Source organism: Grammomys surdaster, unplaced genomic scaffold (genome assembly GCF_004785775.1).
Source record: "Grammomys surdaster isolate TR1022 unplaced genomic scaffold, NIH_TR_1.0 126391, whole genome shotgun sequence".
Classification (NCBI taxonomy): domain Eukaryota; kingdom Metazoa; phylum Chordata; class Mammalia; order Rodentia; family Muridae; genus Grammomys; species Grammomys surdaster.
This window is the reverse complement of record NW_021621185.1, coordinates 12,808,680-12,832,085: the sequence shown is the minus strand read 5'-3', so window position 1 is coordinate 12,832,085 and position 23,406 is coordinate 12,808,680. Positions and strand designations below refer to the sequence as shown.

At 35.1% G+C, this 23,406-nt stretch overlaps 1 protein-coding gene across 4 annotated transcripts in view; it reads left to right on the top strand.

Annotated features, from left to right (window-relative positions):
* Xrcc4 (X-ray repair cross complementing 4) overlaps positions 1–23,406 on the top strand; it is a 191,379-nt gene that overhangs the window by 19,962 nt on the left and 148,011 nt on the right. For all 4 annotated transcript variants that reach the window (XM_028760158.1, XM_028760155.1, XM_028760156.1 and 1 more), the window contains exon 3: positions 2,416–2,591. In XM_028760158.1, the coding sequence (XP_028615991.1) occupies positions 2,416–2,591 (176 nt within the window). The remainder of the gene's footprint in view (positions 1–2,415; positions 2,592–23,406) is intronic.

Sequence of the window (23,406 nt, the reverse complement as noted above, 5' to 3'; positions counted from 1 at the left end):
AGGTGACCAAAATACACTTTAAAAAATGTATTTAAAAACAAGCTTTTAAACATTGTTAATAGGAATGTAAATCAGTACAACCCCACTGGAATTCAGCATAAAACTTCCCCCTAAAACTCCAAATAAACTAGATCATCCTAAAGCAATCTTAGGTAAATACCCAAATGCATCGATTAGTGTAAAATAGGATACCTTCATATCCAGTAGCTACTACTCACAATAGAGAAAAAAATCAGTCTGACTGCCTGTCAGTGTATGAGTAAATTTAAAATATATGGTAAATATATACAATAGAATAAAAGGAGAGTAAACAATTAAGAGAAATAAGCAAAACTCAGGAAAACACAGAAAACTGCATGTTTTCTCTCCTATGTGAAATCTAGATTTAAAAATGTTATGTGTAGAGGAGAGAGAAGCAAAACATCAGAAAGGGGAAAAATATAATGAAGGAAGGTATATATGATCAAAGTTCATTATATACTTGTATGAAAATTCCATGATAAAGACTTTTGTACAAGTAATGTGCCAATAAAAATTGGAAAATATACAAGTATGCTAATTTCATTATTTAGATTTATTTCTATTTAGAATTTCTATTTAGAAAGTATACTTATCTTAAAATATTTAGTACATTTCATTAATCCAACTCACCTATTAAAAATTGCTTAAGGAACACATACTATGCAACAAATTGTTCTGTACATGAACTCAAAAATTAAACACAAAAAGAATGTTGGACATAAGGAGTTCACCTTCAAGTGTTCACATCTGAGATAATGCTCTCAGTCTCAGCTAATAAATTCACTATACGTCACCTCTTGTGAATTCTGTACATAATATAAAAAATAAGTTTATGACAGAAAAAAAGACAAAATACCATCCTTCTATGTACACTTCCTCTATTATTTATGAATGATGATTGAAAACTTAGCTTTTAATTATTAAAAAAATAACATATAAAGAAAAAATTTAGAAGTAACTCTATAACTGGTAAAGCCTGCAGAGTCTCCAAGACAGTCATCAGTCTCTGCTTAAGATGGCTTCTTCCTGGAGTCAACTGGTGTGATCATCGTTTAGATTTTGTTTAGGCTGCCATATTGTTGAGATTCTGTGAGTGTAGCATTTTGTTTGGAAGACTGTCTCACATCAGATGTCCTAGTACCCTCTCTCTCTGTCTTTCCATCTTTCCTTCATGGTATTTCCTGGGGAGGTTTATGTTGTAGATGTACAAGCTGGGGCTGAGGACCCTATAGTCACTCATCTTTGCAGTTTTACTAGTTGTGGATCTTGGTAGTAGCCTCTGCCTACTGCAAAACAAGATTTCTTTGATGAGGTCTGAGAATTGGACTTATCCTTGAGATTAAAGAAAGGCATTTAACACATTGTTAGAAACTATATTAATTTAGGTAAATGACATTAGTTGGTTCTTCTTTAGAGTCTTTGTCCTCTTTGAGCAGACTTGGAGTGTCATCTAGGTTTACAGTACCAAGCTTCAGTTCCGTCCTGTTGAGTACTCCTTAAGACCAAGTAGGTGACACTAGTTATTCCCAAGATAAAAGTTGCACTATTGCACCTTTAGGGGTATCTTGGCAGGCCAGTTGTTGCTTTTGCTTTTCAGGCTTTATAGGTCTGTACAGACAAATGTATTGATTACATTTGTCTTTTGTCTGGTTGGATAGCATGTTCTGATAACTAGCCCTCAGGGAAAAAGCCTCCACATCAGTACTGGTTCAGTTCCTCCAGTCCTATGTTGGAAGTGCGCGTTATGTTCCGCAGTAGCATCTTACTTGGAAATTGTAGGGCTGTAGCTAAGGACATTGGGGAATATCTCATATTTTGAGAGGATCTCTAGAACTCTTGACCAACAGCTTGATGGTTTCCTTTTCCTTACACTGGGGTATTTGTTAAGTAAGCTATTATTCCTGCATGGAACATTATCACCCATGTGGCATAAATCTATAACACACACACACACACACACACACACGCACGCACGCACGCACGCACGCACGCACGCACGCACGCACGCACGTGCATGTGCGCACACACACACAGTCCCTAGTTCTGAATACTTAGCTTCGAGTACATAGTCTGGTATAAGTGCAGAAGCTGGAAGGTAAAGGTGATTGGAGAGGAAAATTATGAGCTCAAGAGATGGAGTTGAGGACACAGGGGCTTCGAAAGGGCAAAGGGGCAACGTATGGGATGCTTAATTAGGGAGTGGAGGGGATGTGTTACAGGAGAGGGAGGACAAAGAGATAAGTAGCACTAAATGTTTTTGAGGAAACTACTGGAAAATATTTTGATTTTATTTTTTCAAATTCTTGTTATATTGGTAAAGTAGTTATAACAGTTAAATCCATATTTTCTAATAGAAACTTTTGGTTTCATCACCTTAATTAATTTTTCACATAGTTTCTGGATCAGAGATTTCCCAAGAAGCTGATGACATGGCTATGGAGAAAGGAAAGTACGTTGATGAGCTGAGAAAGGCACTGGTGCCAGGCTCGGGAGCAGCTGGGGCATACAAGTTCATCTTTTCTAAGGAGTCTTGCCATTTCTCCCTGGAGAAAGAACTGAAAGATGTTTCCGTAAGTAAACCTTTGCACAGGTGTGTTTTTACTGATAAATTTGCTTTCACATTTAAGTGGCAGGTCTATCATTCTTGGCACAACTCTGAAATAAATACCAAGAAATTGCTTGGGATCCTCATTAGTATGCTTCAGTTTTTATAAAGGAAATCACATACATAAGAAATGGTTCTCTGAGGGTATTTTCTCTCTGTGTGTGCATGCATCTGTGAGAGTGTGTGTGCGTGTGTGTAGTGTGTGTGTATCTGTGTGTGTGCGTCTCTCTGTGTGTATGTGTGTGTGTCTGTGTGTGTTGCATCATGTGTGATGGTCATAGCTTCAAACCTCAGACCGTCAGCCTGGTTAGCAAGCACCTTTACCTACTAAGCGATCTTACAGTGTTTCAGAGTTAAAGGTCAGGACGTATTTCTTTTAACACACTGTGCAAAGTAAGCACTAGGATATGTATTCACTCATCAGTATTTAAAACGCTTTAAGTGCTATAGTTAATTACATGAATGAACAAGAGTACGAGATCATTGCAGCCTGACTTTCTCAAAATAAGTTTGGGAAAATACAGAGTTTTAGGAAGAAAACATTAAATTTACCTTTGCCTATTTAATAATTGATTTGTTTTCTTCCTTTGAGTATATTTAAAATTTTATCTTATTATTTTAGTACATTTTAATTTTTTGATTTGTGTTGGTGCTTTGCTTGCATATGTGTCTTTGTGAGGGTGTTAGATCCCCTGTAACTGGAATTACAGACAGCAGTGAGCCACCTGCCACACGGATACTAGGAATTGAACCTGAGTCCTTTGTAAGAGCAGGTGGAACTTTTACCTGTTAAGTCATCTCTCCAGCCTTCTATATTTAAAATTTTAAAACAACATAGTTAATTGTAGTAATGCATATCATTAATAATTAAGGAAACATTATTTGTATTGTTATACTTAAAAACAGTAAAGTAGAAATGACTTTGTGTCTAAGCTTTCTAAAGATTGCATGCTCTCTAGACAAGCATATCTGCTACTTGGCTCAGTTTCTGCACCCATTGTGACTAAGAAGCTAGCTACTTTAAAAGTTTGTGCTTAGTCTTTTTACAGCCTACCTAAATTAAATACACATTAAATTTGCTTTTGCCTTTGGTTTATTAATCATATGAGATCTACAACATAAGAAAAAGAACTTTATTAGGTTCATTTATGGTAACTAAGAAATTGATTCTTGTTTATTTTATTTTCTTGTTTTGTTTTTAGTTAAATCTAATTTTTAAATGCTTTTAAAGCAGTCTTTTAAACTTGGAATAGTAAAGGAGATTTATCAATCTGAGAAGTATTTGAAGAAATAAATAAAATTATTATTTTCAAATATATGTTATTGTGGGGAAATAATGGAGAATGACTGTCTTTTGTAATTTCATTTACAAGGTCTATATTTACATTCACTGTCAATGCATGTTTTTATTATGTTGAGGTTATTCACATAATAATTTAAAATAGGTGAAGATTTTAACTGACACATTCAGTTTCATATCAATTGTTCTCTTCTGTGGTCCAAGCTCAATCAGATAACATTAAATACCCTTACAAATGCTGCCTGTTCTTCTCTTATTGCAAAGTAGAACACGTCAAATTAAGAACAGTGATATTTCCTATTCAACAGATATTTATTTTTAGCAATTTGTGTTATTTTGTGATAATACATGCCAAGTTACTGTGATGTGGTGGCAGGCTGGGGTCGGCAGGTGCAGTGCTGGAGGGCTTGCTCTGGCTGCTTGCTTGTGAATTGTGCTTTGTTGATTCTGTGAGGAAAAACCTTTAATTCCTCATGGCTTACATCATTTACAGTTGTCTTGCTATAAATAAATTATAGACTGGCTGTAATCCTGGAAACTTTCTTGCTTTCTATCCTGAAATTAATCACTCACTATCAAAACCAAGACCTTGAATATTATTTTTGACTAATTTTTACTAGTGATAAAACAACATAAATATACTCAGGAATGCTGAGACCTTAGACAAATTACCTTCAACTATCATAGTGCAGTTGAGATGGGTGCTGCTATATTTACTGTTGCACACTGTTTATTGTTGGTAAAGTATGTTCATGCCTGGATTGCTGGAGAGAGAATTTTGAATGTTTAATTGAGGTAAAACTTTCTGAGCTCAGGTCAGCTTTTGAGATGCAAGCGTATTCAGTTAGACTTCCTTAGGAGTCTTCTATTATGCCATGTGTTCTGTAAACTGATTTCAGAGTGATACTATCTTATAAATTCATCTGCTGGCAAAAATGTGCTGACAGTTTCACACATGGCAAAATGCTCTAAGGTTCATTGCACTTGAATGACCCCAACATTGTGAAGGGGTTTGTAATGCTTTCCTTAATGACACAGATAACTGACATTTGCCAAAAAATGACCACGGAAACTCAGAAGGATGGGAAAGAATGTACAGATTCAACTCAGAAAGATGTTCTAAAGTTTGTTTTGTTTCCACATAATACTGTTTCCATGGCACAGAGACCTTTGAATCCCTAGTCCAGTTTCTCGAGTCTGGCCCTCTGGCAGGCACAGTTTGAGGGCATTTGCCTTCTTCAAATCTTTCATGTGCCAAGTCGTGTTTTCAGGATCACTGCACAACCTGAACATTTCGAGTATACAAGTCATGTAAGCATTATGTGAAATTTACAGTTTTACTTCCCCCTTTAAGAAAGGAAATTACTATTATCTTTTTAATTTTAAAAGACCTATTTTTGAGAAAAATAGTTCATATTTTTACTGAGTACTAGAATTTTCAATTTTCAGTCTAAGGAGATACTTAGATACATAACCCGTTTGTTGATATTCAGGTTTTAGGAAAGAATGGATTCCCAGCTTTTATGAGATTAGTTCTAAATTTGTAGCTAATCCCTTGAATGTGTGTATGTTCTGATTAGATTTTTTTTTCAGGATTAGGATGTATACTCACTAGAATAAATATTATATGATCATCTAGACACTAATACCGTTTCCCTCTAGTGTGAACCTCTGTGAGCTCACCACTATGAACTGTGTTGGTGACAGTAAGGAACTATGTTGGTGACAGTAAGTTGATGTGCACTCTAGTGTGAGGACAGGGAGTTGATCATGAAAAAACATGATCATACAAAACCTGTCTCTGCCAGATTATTCTTTCAACTTTTCAGACGTCATGCTGATCCTGTGGTAGACACTTGGTCAGTTGACACTAAATCTTCATAATATAATTCTCTTCTTATTTTACTTTAACTAGATTTATTTTGGTAATAAATCATAACTAAATGTATATTCTCCTTTTATACATATGACTGCAGTTTCCTTTCCCTCCACTTCTCCCTGCCTCCTTCTCCCACCTTCTTTCTCACCTGTATCTACTACTCCTCTGTGTCTCTTCAGGAAAGAACAGTCTTCTCAGGGATATAAACTGAATATGGCATAACAAGTTACAATAAGACTAGGTATAAACCCTCATGTCAAGGCTGGACAAGGCAACCCAGTAGGGAGGCAAAGGTCCCAACAGCAGGCAAGAGTCAAACACCTCCTACTCACACTGTTCAGAGGGCCACATGAACACCAAGCTACACAACAACCTTGTAGGTTGTAGGCAGACAACCTAGCATAGATCTATGCAGACTTTATGATTGCTACTTTGGTCTTTGTAAGCCCCTTTGAGCCCTGTTTAGTTGATTCTGTGGGCCACATTCTCTTGCTGTCCTATACCCTTCTTGGCTTCTATAGTCTTTCCTCTTCTTTGTCTGTGGGGTTTCCCAAGCTCTTCCTAATGTTTGGCTATTAGTTTTTTTCGTCTGCCCTCATCAGTTGCTCGATGAATCCTGTCAGATGACAATTGGGTCAGGCACTGATCTGTGAGTGTAGCAGAATACCATTAAGAATCATTTTATTGGCTTCTTTTCCCAGCTGTGTTTGGTTCTAGTCTAAGTCTCTGGTCTATTTAGCCTCTCGTTCCTGACCATCATTGGTTGGCCACTTGGACAAGTTCTGCACCACCATTGCCACAGTGTATCTTGCAGACAGGACAAATTATAGGTCAAAGGTTTTCTGGCTGGATTTCTGTTTCAGACCCACCACTGGAAGCCTTGCCTGGTTTCAGAAGAGAGCCGATTCAGACTATGTATCTTCTATTGCTAGTAGTTCTTGCTCGTGTCACGTTCATAGATTCCAGAGAGTTTCCATTGTTTTCTACATTGCTCTCCTAATGTTCTCTATTTTCAGTCATATTTCCCTGTACTCTCTTCGACTCCCCAAACCCCACCTGAACCCTCCTCTTCCCATTCACACCTATCCCAAGTCCACCCACAAAATTCTGTTATATTCCTCTTCCCAGGGAGATCCATGTGTCCTTCCTTGAGCCCTCCTTTTCACTTAGCATCTCTAGATATGTGGATTATACAATAATTGCCTTTACATAACAACTAATATCTACTTATATGTTTGTACGCACCACATCTGTCTTTCAGGGTCTTGGTTAACTCATTCAGGATGATTATTTCTTCTACCCGTTTGCCTGCAAATTTCATGATGTCATTTTTTTACTAGCTGAGTAATACTACATTTGTAAATGTACCACCTTTTCTTTATCCATTCTTTAGTTGAAGGCAACCTTGTTTCTAGTTTCTGACTATTATGTGAATAAGGAATATATGAACATAGTTGATATGTGGTAGGATCCTTGTGGTAGGATGGAATGTCTTATGGACATACTCCCAAGAGTGGTATTGCTGAGTGCAGACTTGTATCGAGTCTTAATTTTTTGAGGAACTGCCATATTGATTTCTATAGTGGCTCTACAAGTCTGCACTCCCTCAGGCTGTGGAGGAGTGTTCCCTTTGCTCCACATCCTCCCACCATGAGCTGTTACTTGTGATTTTGAGCTTAGCTATTCTGACAGGTGTTAGATAAAATGGAATCTTATCTTACCAACAGGCAGGTCATGCAATCAAAACCTAAACATAAATACTGGACCTAATAGACATTAAAAACCAAACACATACATATCTAACAGATATATATATATATATATATATATATATATATATATATATATGGAACATTTCAGCCAAATGAATATATATGCTTATCTTTTTCTCAGTACCTATTAGAACTTTCTCCAAAATTGACCACATACTCAGTCACAAAACAAGTCTTTATAGATATAAGAAAATTGAAATAGCAGCTTGTCAGACCAGCATGGATTAAAGATGGATTTCAGCAACAGAAATAAGAGAAAGCCTACAAACTCATAGAAACTGAGCAACTCGATATTAAATGATAACTGGGTAAGACTGCAATAAAGAAAGAAATTAAAGACTTTCTAGATTTCAGTGAAAATGAATATAGAACACACCTCAACTTATGTGACACAACAAATGTGGTGTTAAGAGGAAAGTTTATAACACCTGGTGCCTTCATCAAAAAATCAGAGAAATTTTATAGTAGAAAGTAAACAAAATACTTGAAAGCTCTAGGAAAAAAAAAGAAGATGAAGATGAAGGAAGAGGACGGGGCGGGGGGAAGTTATACACTGAAGAAGATTAGATTGCAGGAAATAATCAAAATTGAGGTGTGAAAGCAACAAAATAAAAACAGAGAATACAAAGAATCAATGAAATGAAAGGTTGGTTCTTTGAGACACATCAGCAAGATAGCAAACCCTTATCTAAACTAACTATAAGATAGAATATATCCAACTTAACAAAATCGAAAATGAAAGGCACAGAAACCGAGGAAACCCAAAGAGACATTAGGTCATACTTTAATAAACTGTACTCTACAAAATTTGAAGATTTAAAAGAAATAGATCATTTTCTCAATAGATACCATTTACCAAGGTTGAATCAAGATCAGATAACTTAGGTAGATCTATAATTCCTTAAGGAAATAGAAGCAGTCATTAAAAGTCTCCCAGTGAAAAAAATGGCCAGGCCAGAAATTTTAGTGGAAAATTCTGCCAGACTTTCATTGCAGAGCTAATGCCAATAGTCCTTAAAGTATTCCACAGTATACAAACAGAAGGAACACTGACAAATTCTTCTTATGAGGCTACAGTCATTCTGATACTCAAACCACATAAAGATTCAACAAAGAAAGAGGAGTATATATTACTTTCCCTCGTAAACATAGACGCAAAAATAGTTAATATCAATAAAATACAAATCAAATCTAAGAATACATCGAATACATTAAATAGATCATCCACCATGATGCAGGGCTAGTTCAACATATGAAATTTAATGTAGTACACCATATAAACAAATTGAAAGAAAATATCCAAAAAACATGCTCATCTCATTATATGCTGAAAAGGCCTATGACAAAATCCAACACATCTTCGTGATAAAAATCATGGAGAATTCAGGGCTACAAGAGACTTACCTAAACATAATAAAAAAAATCTACAGTAAGCCTAAAGCCAATATCAAAATAAATGGAGAACAACTCAAAGCAATCCACTATAATCAGGAATTTTAAAAGGCTCTCCACTGACTCCATATTTATTCAATATAGTACTTGAAGTTCTAGCTAGAGCAAGAAGATAACTGAAGAAGATCAAGGAAACAAATTCAAAAGGAAGAAGTCAATGTACTGTGATGTGATAAGCAACCACAGAAATTCTACCTGCCCTCTTGAACAGCTTATAAACACCTTCACTGAAATGGCTAGATACAGGAAAATTTTTTAAAAAATCAGTGGCCATCAGGGAGAACACTTTGAATTCTATTGAATAATTGTGTGCAAAGATTTGCTGAGCAAAATGGGTTTAATGCACCTATCCCATATAAACCATAATAACCTGAAGGAATGGAAGTATAAATGCCATTTTTTTTTTGAAAAATAAAAAGGGTCCATTTCCAGAGCAGTTGTTTATGAGACAGAAATATATGATTATAGATGGAATTGTGATAAGGAGTGGTGGGTTATTTAAATGGTAACAAATGTGATTTAAAGACAACAAACATCATGGACAGGAGTATCAGGGGAAACCCTATGAATACAGGTGAGGGTGGACTTTACTTCATCCCATTTCCCTGTACAGCTGATGCTATATAAGTTCTTTTTAATGGTCTAGGAATAGATAGGTTTCCTTAATTGTCAAAAGATTGTTCGTGTTGACTGCCATGTGCCAAATGAAGCCAGAAGTTATTTTGTCAACCACTATCAAAGATAGTGCCATTGCAGGTACAGTAATATCAACTAAAATACATCAGATACTCTTTTCTTCATCTCATAAAACTATAACTTCTACTATTGGAACTTTCTAGTGATTACTTAATTATTCTAAAATCTGGATTATAGTATTTGTTCATTTCGATTGGTCCAATCAAAATATCTTCCATTTATGAAAGCAAATATTTTGTACTCTTTTGTCTGGATAACTGGTCCCGAAGGATATTATCTATCCTTGGCATGGCAAAACAACTATTCTGTTTTATATTATAGGAGTGGCTTTTATCCCCTCCTGACAAAAAACATTTGAATTTTGCACTGAGAGTCTGAGAATTAACATATACTACAGTCAGTAAAGACAACAAGATCGTTTAGGGGTCAGAACTTCTAGTTTCCCCAAGTCTTGGCTTGATGAGTTATTTCTTGGTATCTCCCCAAGTCATCAGCTTATTCTTCCTCTTGGGACATTTCCTCTTAATAGGTATGTCATCTCTCCTGAGACACTTCATTTTCAGGTGGTCTCCTGGATGCTGTCCTGGTCTGGTGCATTGATGCAGGAGCAAATCTGGGTCTTCTTTCATTTTCTGGAAGGATACAACCGTACTTTGTCCTAATATTATAAGAATATTTATCCCTTTCCATTGATTTTAGATCTTTCATTTAACATATACTTTAGACTGTGCCTCCTTTAAGCAAAATGTTCTTGGGCAGCAGAAGAAGCATTATCTTTTAAAGTGAATAAAATTTAAATAAGTGTGGCTAAATGTACCACACCATACTGGTTTTTAGATGGGATTATATGCCCCCTTTTTATCTTTAAAGTTTGATTTTCAAATATGTGGTGGTGTCATTCCATAATTTCTCTACCATATGAATTATAAAGAATTCCAGTAACATGACTAATATTTCATAAATTAAAACATTTTTAAGGCTTTTGTTAGTATAAACAGGGGCATTATTAGGTTTTAGGTATAGTCAGAGTCCTAGAAAGGAGATGTGTATATTAAATGATTACTAGCATAAATGGTGTCACCCTTGTAAGCAGAAACAACAATCATTATTAGAAAAAATATCAACCCATACATGAACATATTTGAAGCACCCCAATTCTGAGAGATGAGTAATATCTGTTTGCTAATGGCCTTAAATTTATAACCCTTGTGGAGTAATTCTACTAGCAGAGGGCAGTGCGGTAAAAGTTGAACAAGAAGGACCGGGTCAAATGATTTGTCAAAGGTCAAGAGAATTGGAACAATTCTGCCTTTTGATGAAGAAGTTCCTCAGACTTTTGAGCATCCTGAGAAGAAAGTGATAATGTCAGAGAAGAGACCAGTGCATTGGCTTGTGGAACAGTGAGTTAGAATGAGCATGGTATGAGTTATGAGAAAAGGTTGAATTTGTTGTCATGTAGAAGTCTGAAGGGAGAGAACTTATTGTGAAGTAACATTAGTATTTGGGCTTGATTCACATCTTGCTGTTTCTAAAAGAGAATGAGTTTGAACACAACATGTAGAGTCAGTTATAATAATAAATGCTGCGAACTATCTAATAAAAACTGATTGATTATGGCAAATTCAGACTCTTGAGCAGTACCAGGGAGTGGTACAATCCTTTGTGGACAATTTGGAATTTATGTATAAGACACAAGCTCCTTGTCCTTTTGAAGAAGCATCTATAAAAGCATTAAAAGCTATCTCTATAGAATTTTACCCATGGGCTATCTTCAAAAATATCTTAAAAGGAGATTTTTAGAATAATGATCTTTTGATCCCAAATAACATGCAAATGCAACCTGCCAATTATTATCAGTATTGAAGAAACAGTTGACCTGTACAGTGATTTCTATAGAGTCTGTATCAGTAAGTTATATAAGATATGTTCGTATGAAGTCTATGCTTTATTTTAGATAAAGTGTTACAGAACTTTGTGGAGAATTATGACATGCAAAAATTTCTCTAACTCTCTTATCTTGTTAATATATATAACTTGAGCAGGTGGTTAGGAAGAAGGAAGGATAAGTGATAAGGAAATAAAGGATTAATTTAAGCAGCTCCTGCTTTAGCAGAAGCAGTATTTAATAAGTAGTAGTTTGCTCCTGTTTGGCTAAGATATTTCTAATGCAGTTTCACTGAGAGTCTCCAGAATGTATAGAGCAGAGCTCTAAATCTTTAGTAGTAATAGATACATAGGACATACCCAGTTGGCATAGCCAATCCTTTTTTTTTTTTATGATGTCAAATGTATGGTTGAGTAATAATATATTCAAACTAATTACAAGGTGATTAATTTAGTATTTTATCCAGACTTATGTTTAAATGTTACTATTTTAATTTATTTACCATGAAAATTAAGTACTCATGTAAGTGTTGATTAGATGAGCAAGTGAAAATACCAAAACCTTGGAAAAAATAGCACTGCACTAGGTGCTTTATAATATTAACATATAATCTGCCGATTTTTTATCCCTTGATGTAAAACTTTCCACTGATATTGGGTCACTGGCTGCTGACTGTTTAAAATAGGGAAACAGAATGCAAAATGTTCTTAATCATGAGAATATAAATATTCAGTCAAGTATAATCATGAAATGTGAGGAATCATATTTGGAGCAGGAAGTCCTGGCTAGAAGGCCACTATTGTTTTCATAGTAGCATTTATGCCCCTGACATTATGTAAGAGCTGAAGTGTATTCTTTACCTTTTGTGAATTACAAAAATATGGGACTTTCAAGGACTGACTTGCTACTACGTCCTTGTTGCAATTGTTCCTGTACTAGAAGTTGGTCCTGTTTCAATTTTCTCCCACCTAGGGGCCATTGGTCAATCCACACTGGGTTTCCAGCTTCCTATTGTAGTTTAAAGACTGTTTGGATGGCCCCTAATCAATGACCCCAGTTAGGAAACTGTTTTTGCTTTCTTGTATTGTACTCATCAGATGATTTGTTAGTAGCAGTGATAAAGAACTACTTTCATTTGTTGTAATTTATCTCTTCCCCAAAGACTATATGGAAGTCCTTAGACAATATAAGGCTGCTCAGTGCCAGAGTAAGAATCTTTTCTGTCCAGATTAAGAAATTAGTACTTTTTAAAGAGTCCTGTTAGCCTCCAGCACCTTATAAAGGCGTAAGGGTCCTCTAGAAGTTGACCAGTGTGGGTGCTATTGTTCTTGAGTAATAATAGACTGATCTGCCTCAGTTTCTAAAATGCCTCGAAATTAATAATTTTTCAGTGTTAAGGCCACACTGGGTAGAAACAGGTTTTTCATTCCTCCCCTTGATGGAACAACCCTGTATGCTTAACATTCCAGGTTCCTCTGTAGGCCACTACTGTGAGCACCAAGACCTCTATGCTGCCTACACTAAATGTTACATCAAATGGTAGACATCACCCAATTTCCCTTAGAGAAATTGTTGGCTTAAATATTTTAACAAATCTCCAGTTAGTGTAAATATTTCTCCAACTTGTTTGCCAAGTTAGATCTTTTATGACCAGTGTCACTTAAATATATAGATTTAGATAGACACTAGTGACATAAGACTTAACTTTGTGTTTGATTTCTTCACATTGTTCTAGAGGATTCAAGCATGCTGTTAAGTTAATAATAGGAGAAATTGTTCTTTTTATTTTTTTTCACATAGGCACTTAATACTGTGAACTTGCCTCTTAACTCTCTTTATTGTGTCTCATAATTTTGGTGTATTCATTTTTATTCAATTCTAGAAAATCTTTAATTTCTTCCTTAATTTCAGTCTTGACCCAGTTTTTTTAGTTAGTAAAGAGTTGATCAATTTTCATGTCTTTGTAACTGGCTACACCAGCTTCCTTCTTGACCCCATTTGCTTGGGATATCTTACCATCATTTTACTCTGAGGTGATTTTTCTCCTTGGTGTGAAGGTGTGTTTTTTAAATGCAACAGAAGGATGGATTCTGTTTTCTAATATTTTTATTGGGGAATTGAGACTATAGATGTTGAAGATTATCAGTGATTAGTGTTTGTTGCAGTGTGAGTCTTTTTCCTCCCTGTTTTGATTTGCTGGTCTGGAATTATTTATTTCTTGTGGGTTTTTTGTTTGGTTGGTTTGTTTTGTTTTTGATGGGTGGGTCTGGTAAGGGGGTTGTGGCTAACTTCTGCAGATTGAGATGTTCCTTCTAGTGCTTTCTGTAGTATTGCATTTGTAGATAGCTACTGCATAAATTTGGTTTTGAGATGGAATTTCTTTATTTCCTCATCTATTGTAATTGAATGTTTTGGTGGGTGTGGTCCGTTGTTACTTGGGCTTTTCCCATTATTGCTTATATTATTCTCACCTTGATTTGTACTTTAGTGTTATTGTTAGTATGCATCATGTGTAATTCCCCTTCCCTCCCTTCTTTTTCTTTTTCTTTTTTCTTTTTTTTTTTTTTAAGAGAGACAGGGTTTCTCTGTATAGTCCTGGCTGTTCTGGAACTCACTCTGAAGACCAGGCTGGCCTCAAACTCAGAAATCCGCTTGCCTCTGTGTACTAAGTTCTGGGATTAAAGGTGAGTTAAAGGTGTTTCTTAGCAGAGTGTCATTGCTTTGTATTTCCTGGTAGAATTCATCTGAGATCCTGCCAGGTGTATCTACTGGAGGTCCTGGATATAATGTATTTTTAGGTATTGGGAGTTGATACTAAGGAATGGGATCAGTTTGAGAAGTATTGGTCCACGGTTGAGAGTCTCACCAGAAGGGAGGAGTGTTGGTGAGACACTGATCTGCACAGACCCCTGGGAATGGGGGCAGAGAAAGGAGAGGCCACTGCAAATAGTCTGTTGTAGAGCTGGGATATGACGAAGGCACTGGAATTGGAGGATGGCCGGGAGAGAAATGATCCCAAACAGATTCCCTTGCTGGCTTGGGGGGCTGTTTCCCAGTGAGTTCCTGTGTGAGTTGACAGCTAACCCAGAGGGATCAGGTATTTCTAGAAGGCTAATTTTCTGGCTGGTATGACAGATGGGCTTCTTGACAGTGTGTGATCCCCAGGGTGGCTGGAGTGGCTGGTTTTCAGGAGTGCCATGTTATCATCTCTTAGTGGTTCTTAAATGTATATGGATATGTTTGAATCAGTCCATTAGTAGATATTTCTTGTATATATGGATATGTTTAATCGATCTATTAGTAGTTATTTCTGATATTTCTTGAAATAAGGCAGCTTTCCACTTTATGTGGCACTTTGTTCATAGATAACAAAGTTTAGCATGTTTTCAAAAGCCTAAGTTTAATAAAGCAGGCTATTTCAATTTCTGGTATATAATAGTTTGTTTTTTTTAAATTTAGTAAATATATATAAAATATATGTCATTACATATTATATTTTTATTATGTTATACTTTAATAATTATAGGTAACAGTCAAACAAATATATAATTCATACAACTCAACAAAGAACCAAAAAATGCTAACATTTTAAATTATACTTATTGGTTTCCTTCCATTCTTTTGAAGCAGTGATCAAAGAAGACTGTGTTTTGAAACATTTATTTCCAATTCAAAGTAATATTTCTCATAAAGGGAAACTACTGTTAGAATTGATTGGTAAATGTACTGTTTCTCCACACTCACCCCTGCTCCCTAACTCTGACAGTTCCCTGTAGGGTTCTATATGACAGCCCCTTTCTTTTGTGTTTAGGGTAGTGAGAACAGAGCCCCTTGTTTCTCCTTACCCTTTAAGTAGCAGTTTATTTAGTGTAGTGTGCTTTAAGCCAGCTGTGAGATGAGAATGGACCACCCACAGAGAGGAGCTAGGGACTAGTAAGCCTTGCCTAAGCTGCTGCCACCTAGACAAGTATTGCCCATTCTGTGACTGACTGCCTGGCTTAAGTGGCTACTGAGGGGTGAGTCTTCCTAAGTACTTGAGCTCCTGAGATAGAACAGGTAGAAACCCTGAAGCCAACTTGGTGCACGTTTGAAGGCTGGTAATTAAATGTTTGAGTGATGGTGCCATTATAATACTTATTGTAATTTTTGTATCATATGTTGTAATTATTTTAAACAATATTTAAATATATGTCAGTGCTATTTACTCAGTTATAATTTATTTTCCTTAAAATTATCTCTATAGTTTAGCTCTAGTGGAATCAGAGAATATAAAAAAGCAGTTAGCAATTCTCTTGGAAGTCTTTAAATTGTAAATATTCATACCACCCAAAATAAAGTAAGTGTATTACGTTCTGGAGAAGTTTTTTTTTTTTGTATTTAAAGCTTCCTAAACATAGTAGAAAGGTCAGGATTTGAACTATAATATATTTATTTTTGAGGTCAGGTGATATGTTGTTCTAATAGCAGAGGTCACGTGGAACACAGAGTGTTTCCAGGTAATATAATAATATTCAACTAAGGAAAAATGCCTGCTTACACATGAAAGGGTGAGTCAAGTTTTTCAGAAAATATAGGTGCAGTGAGACTACATTACGTTATGTTAAGTTTCCATCACATTGACTGCCTGCTGCAAGGCCAACATACAGACTCAACACATGCTCATATACACACGCACATAAACACAGACACATACACACAAATCCAACATACAAACACACATATACACATACACATATACACAGTTACACTAGCATTTTTATACATAAATACATGCACATATATACATATGAAAATATATACACATTTAGATATACACAAGCATACATATACGAATATATATAGACATACACATAGATAAATACACATTAATATACACGCATGTACATATGCAATTATACACATACACACATCTATCTGCCTATATATGTATATATATATATCCTTGCACATACATACCTTAACACATATGCACATATACATATATCAGTATACACACATATATCTACATAAATATGTCCATATATGCCTATACACATATTATACGTATCTTTTGACTCAAATGTAATGCCCATTCTTGCATCAGTGAAATTAAATAATGAGAAAGGTTGTTATATTTGTCCACTTCAAAATGAGGGTTTTTTTTTGTTTGTTTGTTTTATATTTTCGTATCCTCTCTTTATTTGTTTTATTGCTATTTATTTAGTAGGGTTTTTTTTTTAAAGGCTGTTTTGGAATCAGTGATAAAAACATTTAAGATTACTCTTTGAACAGTATAATACTATAAACCACAGTAATCATTATGTGTCTTATATCTCTTATTTTTATTTTCTGAGTTTTTAACAAAAAGTACATCCAAAACTTTTGGAGATATATTCTTTTTTCTTTCTCACAGTTTTAAGTTCAAAAGATTTCTTTAGTCTTTAGTTTACTAAATCTGGAATTTTTATTGCCATAAGGAATAGTATTAACTATTCAGAAAAGTCCATTTTGGTGTAATTTATAGTCTCCTGGTGAAGAGGAATTTGTAGTGTTGTGGTATTTATCTTAATATATTTAGATCTTTAAGGTAACAAATTTCAAAACAAGATTTATTTCAAATGTAGATTAAGTTCGAATTAGCATTATTATAAACACTTAAGAATACTTCATGTTTTAAATATTTTCCTTGTCTGTGGCCCTCAAATTGTTAAGTTCAGTTATGTTTAAATTTTATTAAGCTTATTATCAGAAGTAGTCTCCAATAGTTTGTTTGTTTATATTTAATTCCAGAATGAAGATTCATTGTTAACTTGCCTATACCACAGTGATTTAAAATTTTTTTTTGTAATGAGATATTAACTAATCATATATTTAGGGATATAGATTCATAAATTCTTTATAGAATGTACCATGTATTTTTGACTTTTGAGTAGCAAACATCCTTGAAAATATCTGACATTAATCAAAACAATTCCCCTGTCAACACAAGTCTGATCCCTGTGGGATTTGCATCAGTACTTTGTCTGGACCAGTTCTCAAGATAAGGGCTAGGCTTCCCATGCATTCCTGCTTCATCCCTTGACAGTTTCAGTTTAAAGTCTTTCAGAATTATTCCTTAATTGTGGCTGTACTTCTTAATATTTATTCTTAGCTTATATTTTTCTTCTCTGCTTCCAGTCTCAGTGTCAACGGGATTATTTAATTGTATATGTAGGGAAAAATATCTCACGAGAATTGGTGACAGAGTGTGTGTCCATCTAAGCAGTTCTTTCAGGAGAACTGACCCTAGTGACAGTAAATTCAATCTTGAGGTATTTTTAAAATTTTGATCTTTTCTGATCATAAAATGAGGGTTATTTTGAATTCTTTGGAAAGAATACTTACTATTATATACTGTGTGTCCATCTAAGGGCTTCTTTCAGAAGACCCGATGTTAATAACAGCAAATTTGACCTTGTGGTATTTTTAAGATTTTGATCTTTTTTTCGATCAGGATTATTTTGAATTCTTTGAAAAGAATACTATTTTTCTGTGTTGAGGCCTGAAGTATAAACATACAGGAAAAGAATCCTATAGAAGAGTAAATGTTTCCTGGTCAAAGTTATATACAATGCTACTCAATTTTTATATGCAATCTGAAACATTATTATTAATATACAATTTTGCAGTTATGTTATACATTTGTTCAGTTTCCATCTCAAGTATGAAGTGCATATTTGCCACAAACAAACTAGAACAACTCATACAATTGAATGAATTATGCAAAACCATGTCAGCCTAGTTTCTGCATAATTTGGATAAAACTATGTCAATTTCTTCCAATGCAATTAACTTAAATTTTATAAATATAATTTTTACATATACTAAATAATTTTTGTGAAGACACAAATTGAAATTCCATATTCTACAAGGGATGTTCTTCAGGGCTTCATTTACTACACGAAAAATCAGAACAGGTATTTTTATATCCTCAAGACAGTTCTTTTTATAATTCATTGTGTTAATACAAAAATTTTGATAGAGTGATGAAATCATTTTAGAGTTAACTGTGTAAAGGAAAAAACGTTTGTGTAAGGGATGAGCTAGCATTTAGAAACAGCAGTAACATGAAAAGGCTTGCAAAATTACTTAGATCAAACACGACCAGTTTTATCATTGTATGTTTATTTCCTATTTGTACTATTGTTGTAGACACTAAGCGGGCTAATACTTTGGTCATGATCAGGACGTTCCTCCTTTGTGCCCCTGTTAAGTTTGTATTCAGTAAGTATTTTTTCCGTATTTGACAATGACATTTTGCTGTGCCCTTTGGATCACAATGCTTAAGTACTCAGGCTACTGTAAATTCAATTTATGTTATGAATATACACTTGATAGCTATGCTTTGTCTTATACCTAAAGAAATATTGCCTATTTTTATAAATCACATGTAACTTTTAAGTCAGTTTTCAAAACCATACATAAAATAAAATGATTGGGCACATATTTCTTCTCTTTATGTGGAAATCATCTTTGAATTCAAGGGGAAAGGGTGGGGAGAAGGAGATGGGGGAGGTGCAGAGGAGGGATGGAGGGAGGATGAAAAGTCAGAATAATGAAAGTTTGTGTGACATACTGGAATAGATGATGCAAATATAAAACTGCATAATTAAAAGGGAGAAAATGTTATTGCTAAATGTCAGAGAATTAAGTTAAGGTCTACTCTCGACAGTTTTCCCCCAACTCTCCATTTCGGCAGGGCGCTTACAGGCTGAGCATGTGGGGTGTGAGCTACCACAGTCCTGTGCTTTTTAAAGATGGCTGCTGGTGCTTTAATGGTTTATATGGAGCTTTCTGTTGATATAACAGAAAGTAAACTATAAACTCAGGGAGGCTAGAATAGTAGAGGATGTTTGTAATTCACTGCATCTTAGGGAAAATGGGTCCTAGTGCTCTTCTGGCAGGTTGCTACAGAGGCAAATTGAGGCTCAAACAGAAAGCCTCTGTGGACTGGCCCATTAGCCTCTAAATGTGACAAGTACAATTAGCGCTTAAACCATGAAGATCTCTTAAAATGTCACGAGGAACACTTAGACCAACCAGGCATCTATAGCTCTATTTACTCTGTTCTCCTTATCAAACATCTAAAATGTTAATTCATAACATTAAGCAAAAGACTTGAAGGAAGATGAAGGAACTAAGAATTCCGAGGATCAAATGATGGCACCTCATAACTAACAGTGGAAAGCAACCCCTTCCTTTGGTCAGCTGCACTCAGAGTATTTCCTCTTTATATCTCCATTGAAAGAAAGCTATCATTCAGAGGAAGGAAGAAGGAAGGAAGGAAGGAAGGAAGCAAGGAAGGAAGGAAGGAAGGAAGGAAGGAAGGAAGGAAGGAAGGAAGGAAGAAAGAAAGAAAGAAAGAAAGAAAGAAAGAAAGAAAGAAAGAAAGAAAGAAAGAAAGAAAGAAAAGGACAGACAGGCATATTGGTCTCACAAGTGTGTTGTATAGTCTGTTTGTTATATTCCAGAATCGATGTGGAGGTGGATGGCATATTATCCAGCTATTGTTTATTCATTGTAATTTGGAAGTGGTTGTGCACACAGATAGATGCCTGTCCCACCATGTTTCCTTCCACTTTCATATCTCACACTTCCTTATGCTAAAGGTTGTTTGAGATTTTTCCTTTTTATCTATATCTAGTTCACCTTTATTATTTTTTTTATATTTGAAATTATAGTATATTTACGTCATTTCTCCCTTCCCTCTTCTCCCTTCAATATTACCTGTAGAATTTGGAGATTATTAAACAGAATGTGTCTAGGAAAACATAAAAGTGACACATAAAAATTAAAATTATAAATCCAAATATAACACTTTAACATAACTTCCTAATTTAAAAAATGCATTGCTGTTATTTTAGTCTAATTTTATTTTTAAGCCTCTTTGTAATACAGGTCATTTCCTTTCTTTACTAGTTGATTGTCACAGGACTGCCCATGTGAGCAGTGTGGGGAAGATGAAGTTTGAGGGCAGTGGAGTGACTGACAGGATTCTACAGAGAACTCAGGGATCACTGAATGTTCAGTCTCAGTGTCTTCAGTGAGACATTGTACAGCATGAAATTAAAAACAATTTGGACATAGGAAATTTGGTGAAATAATGACGGCATAGTTATATATAGTCAAGGTGTGTGTAAATGTAGAGTAGACCTTCTGTGCTGATGGTGAATGAAGCAAAGTCTTACTTGCACAGGCTGAGTTCTTTCTTTTATGTACTAATGTCTTCCTCCAAGGAAATGTGGAAGTCATTTTTAATCATGAATACAGGGGGCAGGGTGTGATTTGTATAGAGTAGTAACTCATTAAAATTGATAAATGAGCCTGCTGCACAGGGTTGTGATCCCTGGTCCTCAGGAGGCTGAGGGATGAGGATTGCAAGGTCAAGGCCCACGTGGACGGGAATTCAATGAATGCAGCCTGTGAGCAACGTTGCGAGCGTCTGTCTAAAGAAGTCAAAAGAAGGCTATTGTGTAGTTGAGAGGTAAAGGACTTGACTACCATGCAGGAGGTCCTATGTTCAAATAGGAGCTTATGACTAAAATATCTGATGATAATCCACAGTCTTGTGGGTCATTGCATTGGCACTTTATGGTAGCAGAATTCCCATTTGTAAAATGTCTAAGACACTGGGAATTGATATCTTGAAAGAGTCTGTTTACAGTCCAAAGAGGACTTACAGGCTAAGAAAATGTGTTTTCCTCTTATTGCTTACAAAACTTGAGTCTGTTGACTAGATTATATTTCCTACATAAACTCTGAATATTTTTAGATCTTCTATAATTTTATTATTAATATAAACCCATAATATTTATGATTTTGATTTCTGTATATTTTGAAATATACAGAATTTTATTACAGTATGTTAAACACAATTAGTAAAAGTCCTATTTTAAATATCTTTTAAAGTTCTATTTTAAATATCATTTAAATATTTCTTCATTTTAAAATATATCATGTACTAAAAAACTAAAAATATAAAAAATATGGATGTGCCCTCGGTTTTCTTTCAATATTTAAAACTGCTCTGAAATTAAACAATAAATTGCTTTTCTGAGATGTTTGCATATTGATAGCATGTAATGATGGAGCATAACATTAAATTGTTCAAATAAAATTACTTGAGGGCACAAAATAGAAAAAACTTTGAGACTCTAATTAGCTGTCAGATACACAATCACATGGTCATCATATTGGGCAATGGTTTATGCATCTGTAATTAAATATAATTAAGTCTGTATGTATGTGTAGTGCAAATGACATTTTCTATAAGCTGAATCCAATGATGCCTTTATACAATGTGCCATAATCAACTCTTTATGTTATAATGCGAAATTCTTTATTCTTCCCTCACCAAGTCTTTGTGCAGAATTCTTACCAAGTGGCATATTCATGTGGGAAATCAGTTCTAATTGTCTGGATTAAAGTTCCTGAGCTTCTTCTAAATACTTTTTCATGCTTAAGGTTTTGTTATCCTGGTGAAACCAGGGGGTGATCCTATAGGGATCAGGACTCTCTCTTTGTGTGCGTGCGTGCATGTGTGTGTGTGTGTGTGTGTGTGTGTGTGTGTGTGTGTGTGTGTGTGTGTTGATGCTTCATAGATCAGGAATGTTGGGGGTGTGATTTTTCAGTGGTTCTTACTTCTCTCTCTTAAGAAAGGATAAAGCAGGGCTCATAAGCCCCAAGCTTCTTGGCAAATATGTTGTGGTTGTTTAGCTTTTTTTTCTCCTGTGGGATCTACAGCAATGAAAGTACTTTGTGTTTGAATATTTTGTATGCTTCTTGGGCCCTTTTCTCACCCTGGGTTGCCTCATCCGGATTGATAGGCTTCGTGCCTATTCTTGCATCTTCTTATGCTGTGTTCAGTTGGTATTACTGGGAAGCTTGCTTCTTTCTGAAGGGAAATGGAGAAGCACTGGATTTGGGAGAGAGAGAGAAGAGGTGTGTGTGTGTGTGTGTGTGTGTGTGCATATGTGTGCATGTGTGCATGCACGTGTGCTATATGAGAGAAGAATATGTAAAAAGAAAAAAAAGTGGCTAAAAAATTCAGTTGGAAATCGAATGATTTAAATTTATCATTATACTATAAATCTGTTATTTTCAGACACTTAAAATGGCACTTAAATAAGCTTGTTCTAAATGCTTTACAATAGAATCTTCTTTAGTGTGTCAATCATATGAAGCAGACCCTCTTACCATTCACACATTATAGACATGGAATAAATGGAGAAGAAAGTGCAGTGTGGCCACTGGTTAATAAAGCTTCACTGTATTATGTCTCATATGTTGATATCTACATGTGCTTTTACTTTAAAGTGACACCTTTGTGATTACAAATATTGAAATAGACAAGAGAATAAATCATTTCTAAAAGATAAAGTCTAGATGTCTTTAGTGATAATTAACACAGACATATCTACTTGATTGCTACATGGCTTGGTTGCTGCAGAGTTCCTGATGAAATAAATGTTACTCTTTCCTTCAGTTTTCTGTATGTCTTGTTTATTGGAAGTACAGCTAACTTCAATTGATAAAGCACATTTCATACCTTGTCCTTGAGTCCGCACTCGGTTGGCGCAGGGAACTTTCAATTTGCTGACTGCAGCAATTCGAAAGCATTATTGTCTTAAACTGTGGTTTGGCATTTACCTTTAAAATAGTCTTTTCATGTAGCTATTGAATGCAAGTGCTTACATAAAATTTAAGTCAATTTTTTTCATAACACATTTGCAGTTCTGCTGAAGTGCCCAACTATCTTTTGTTGTCTTTTTTACTAAA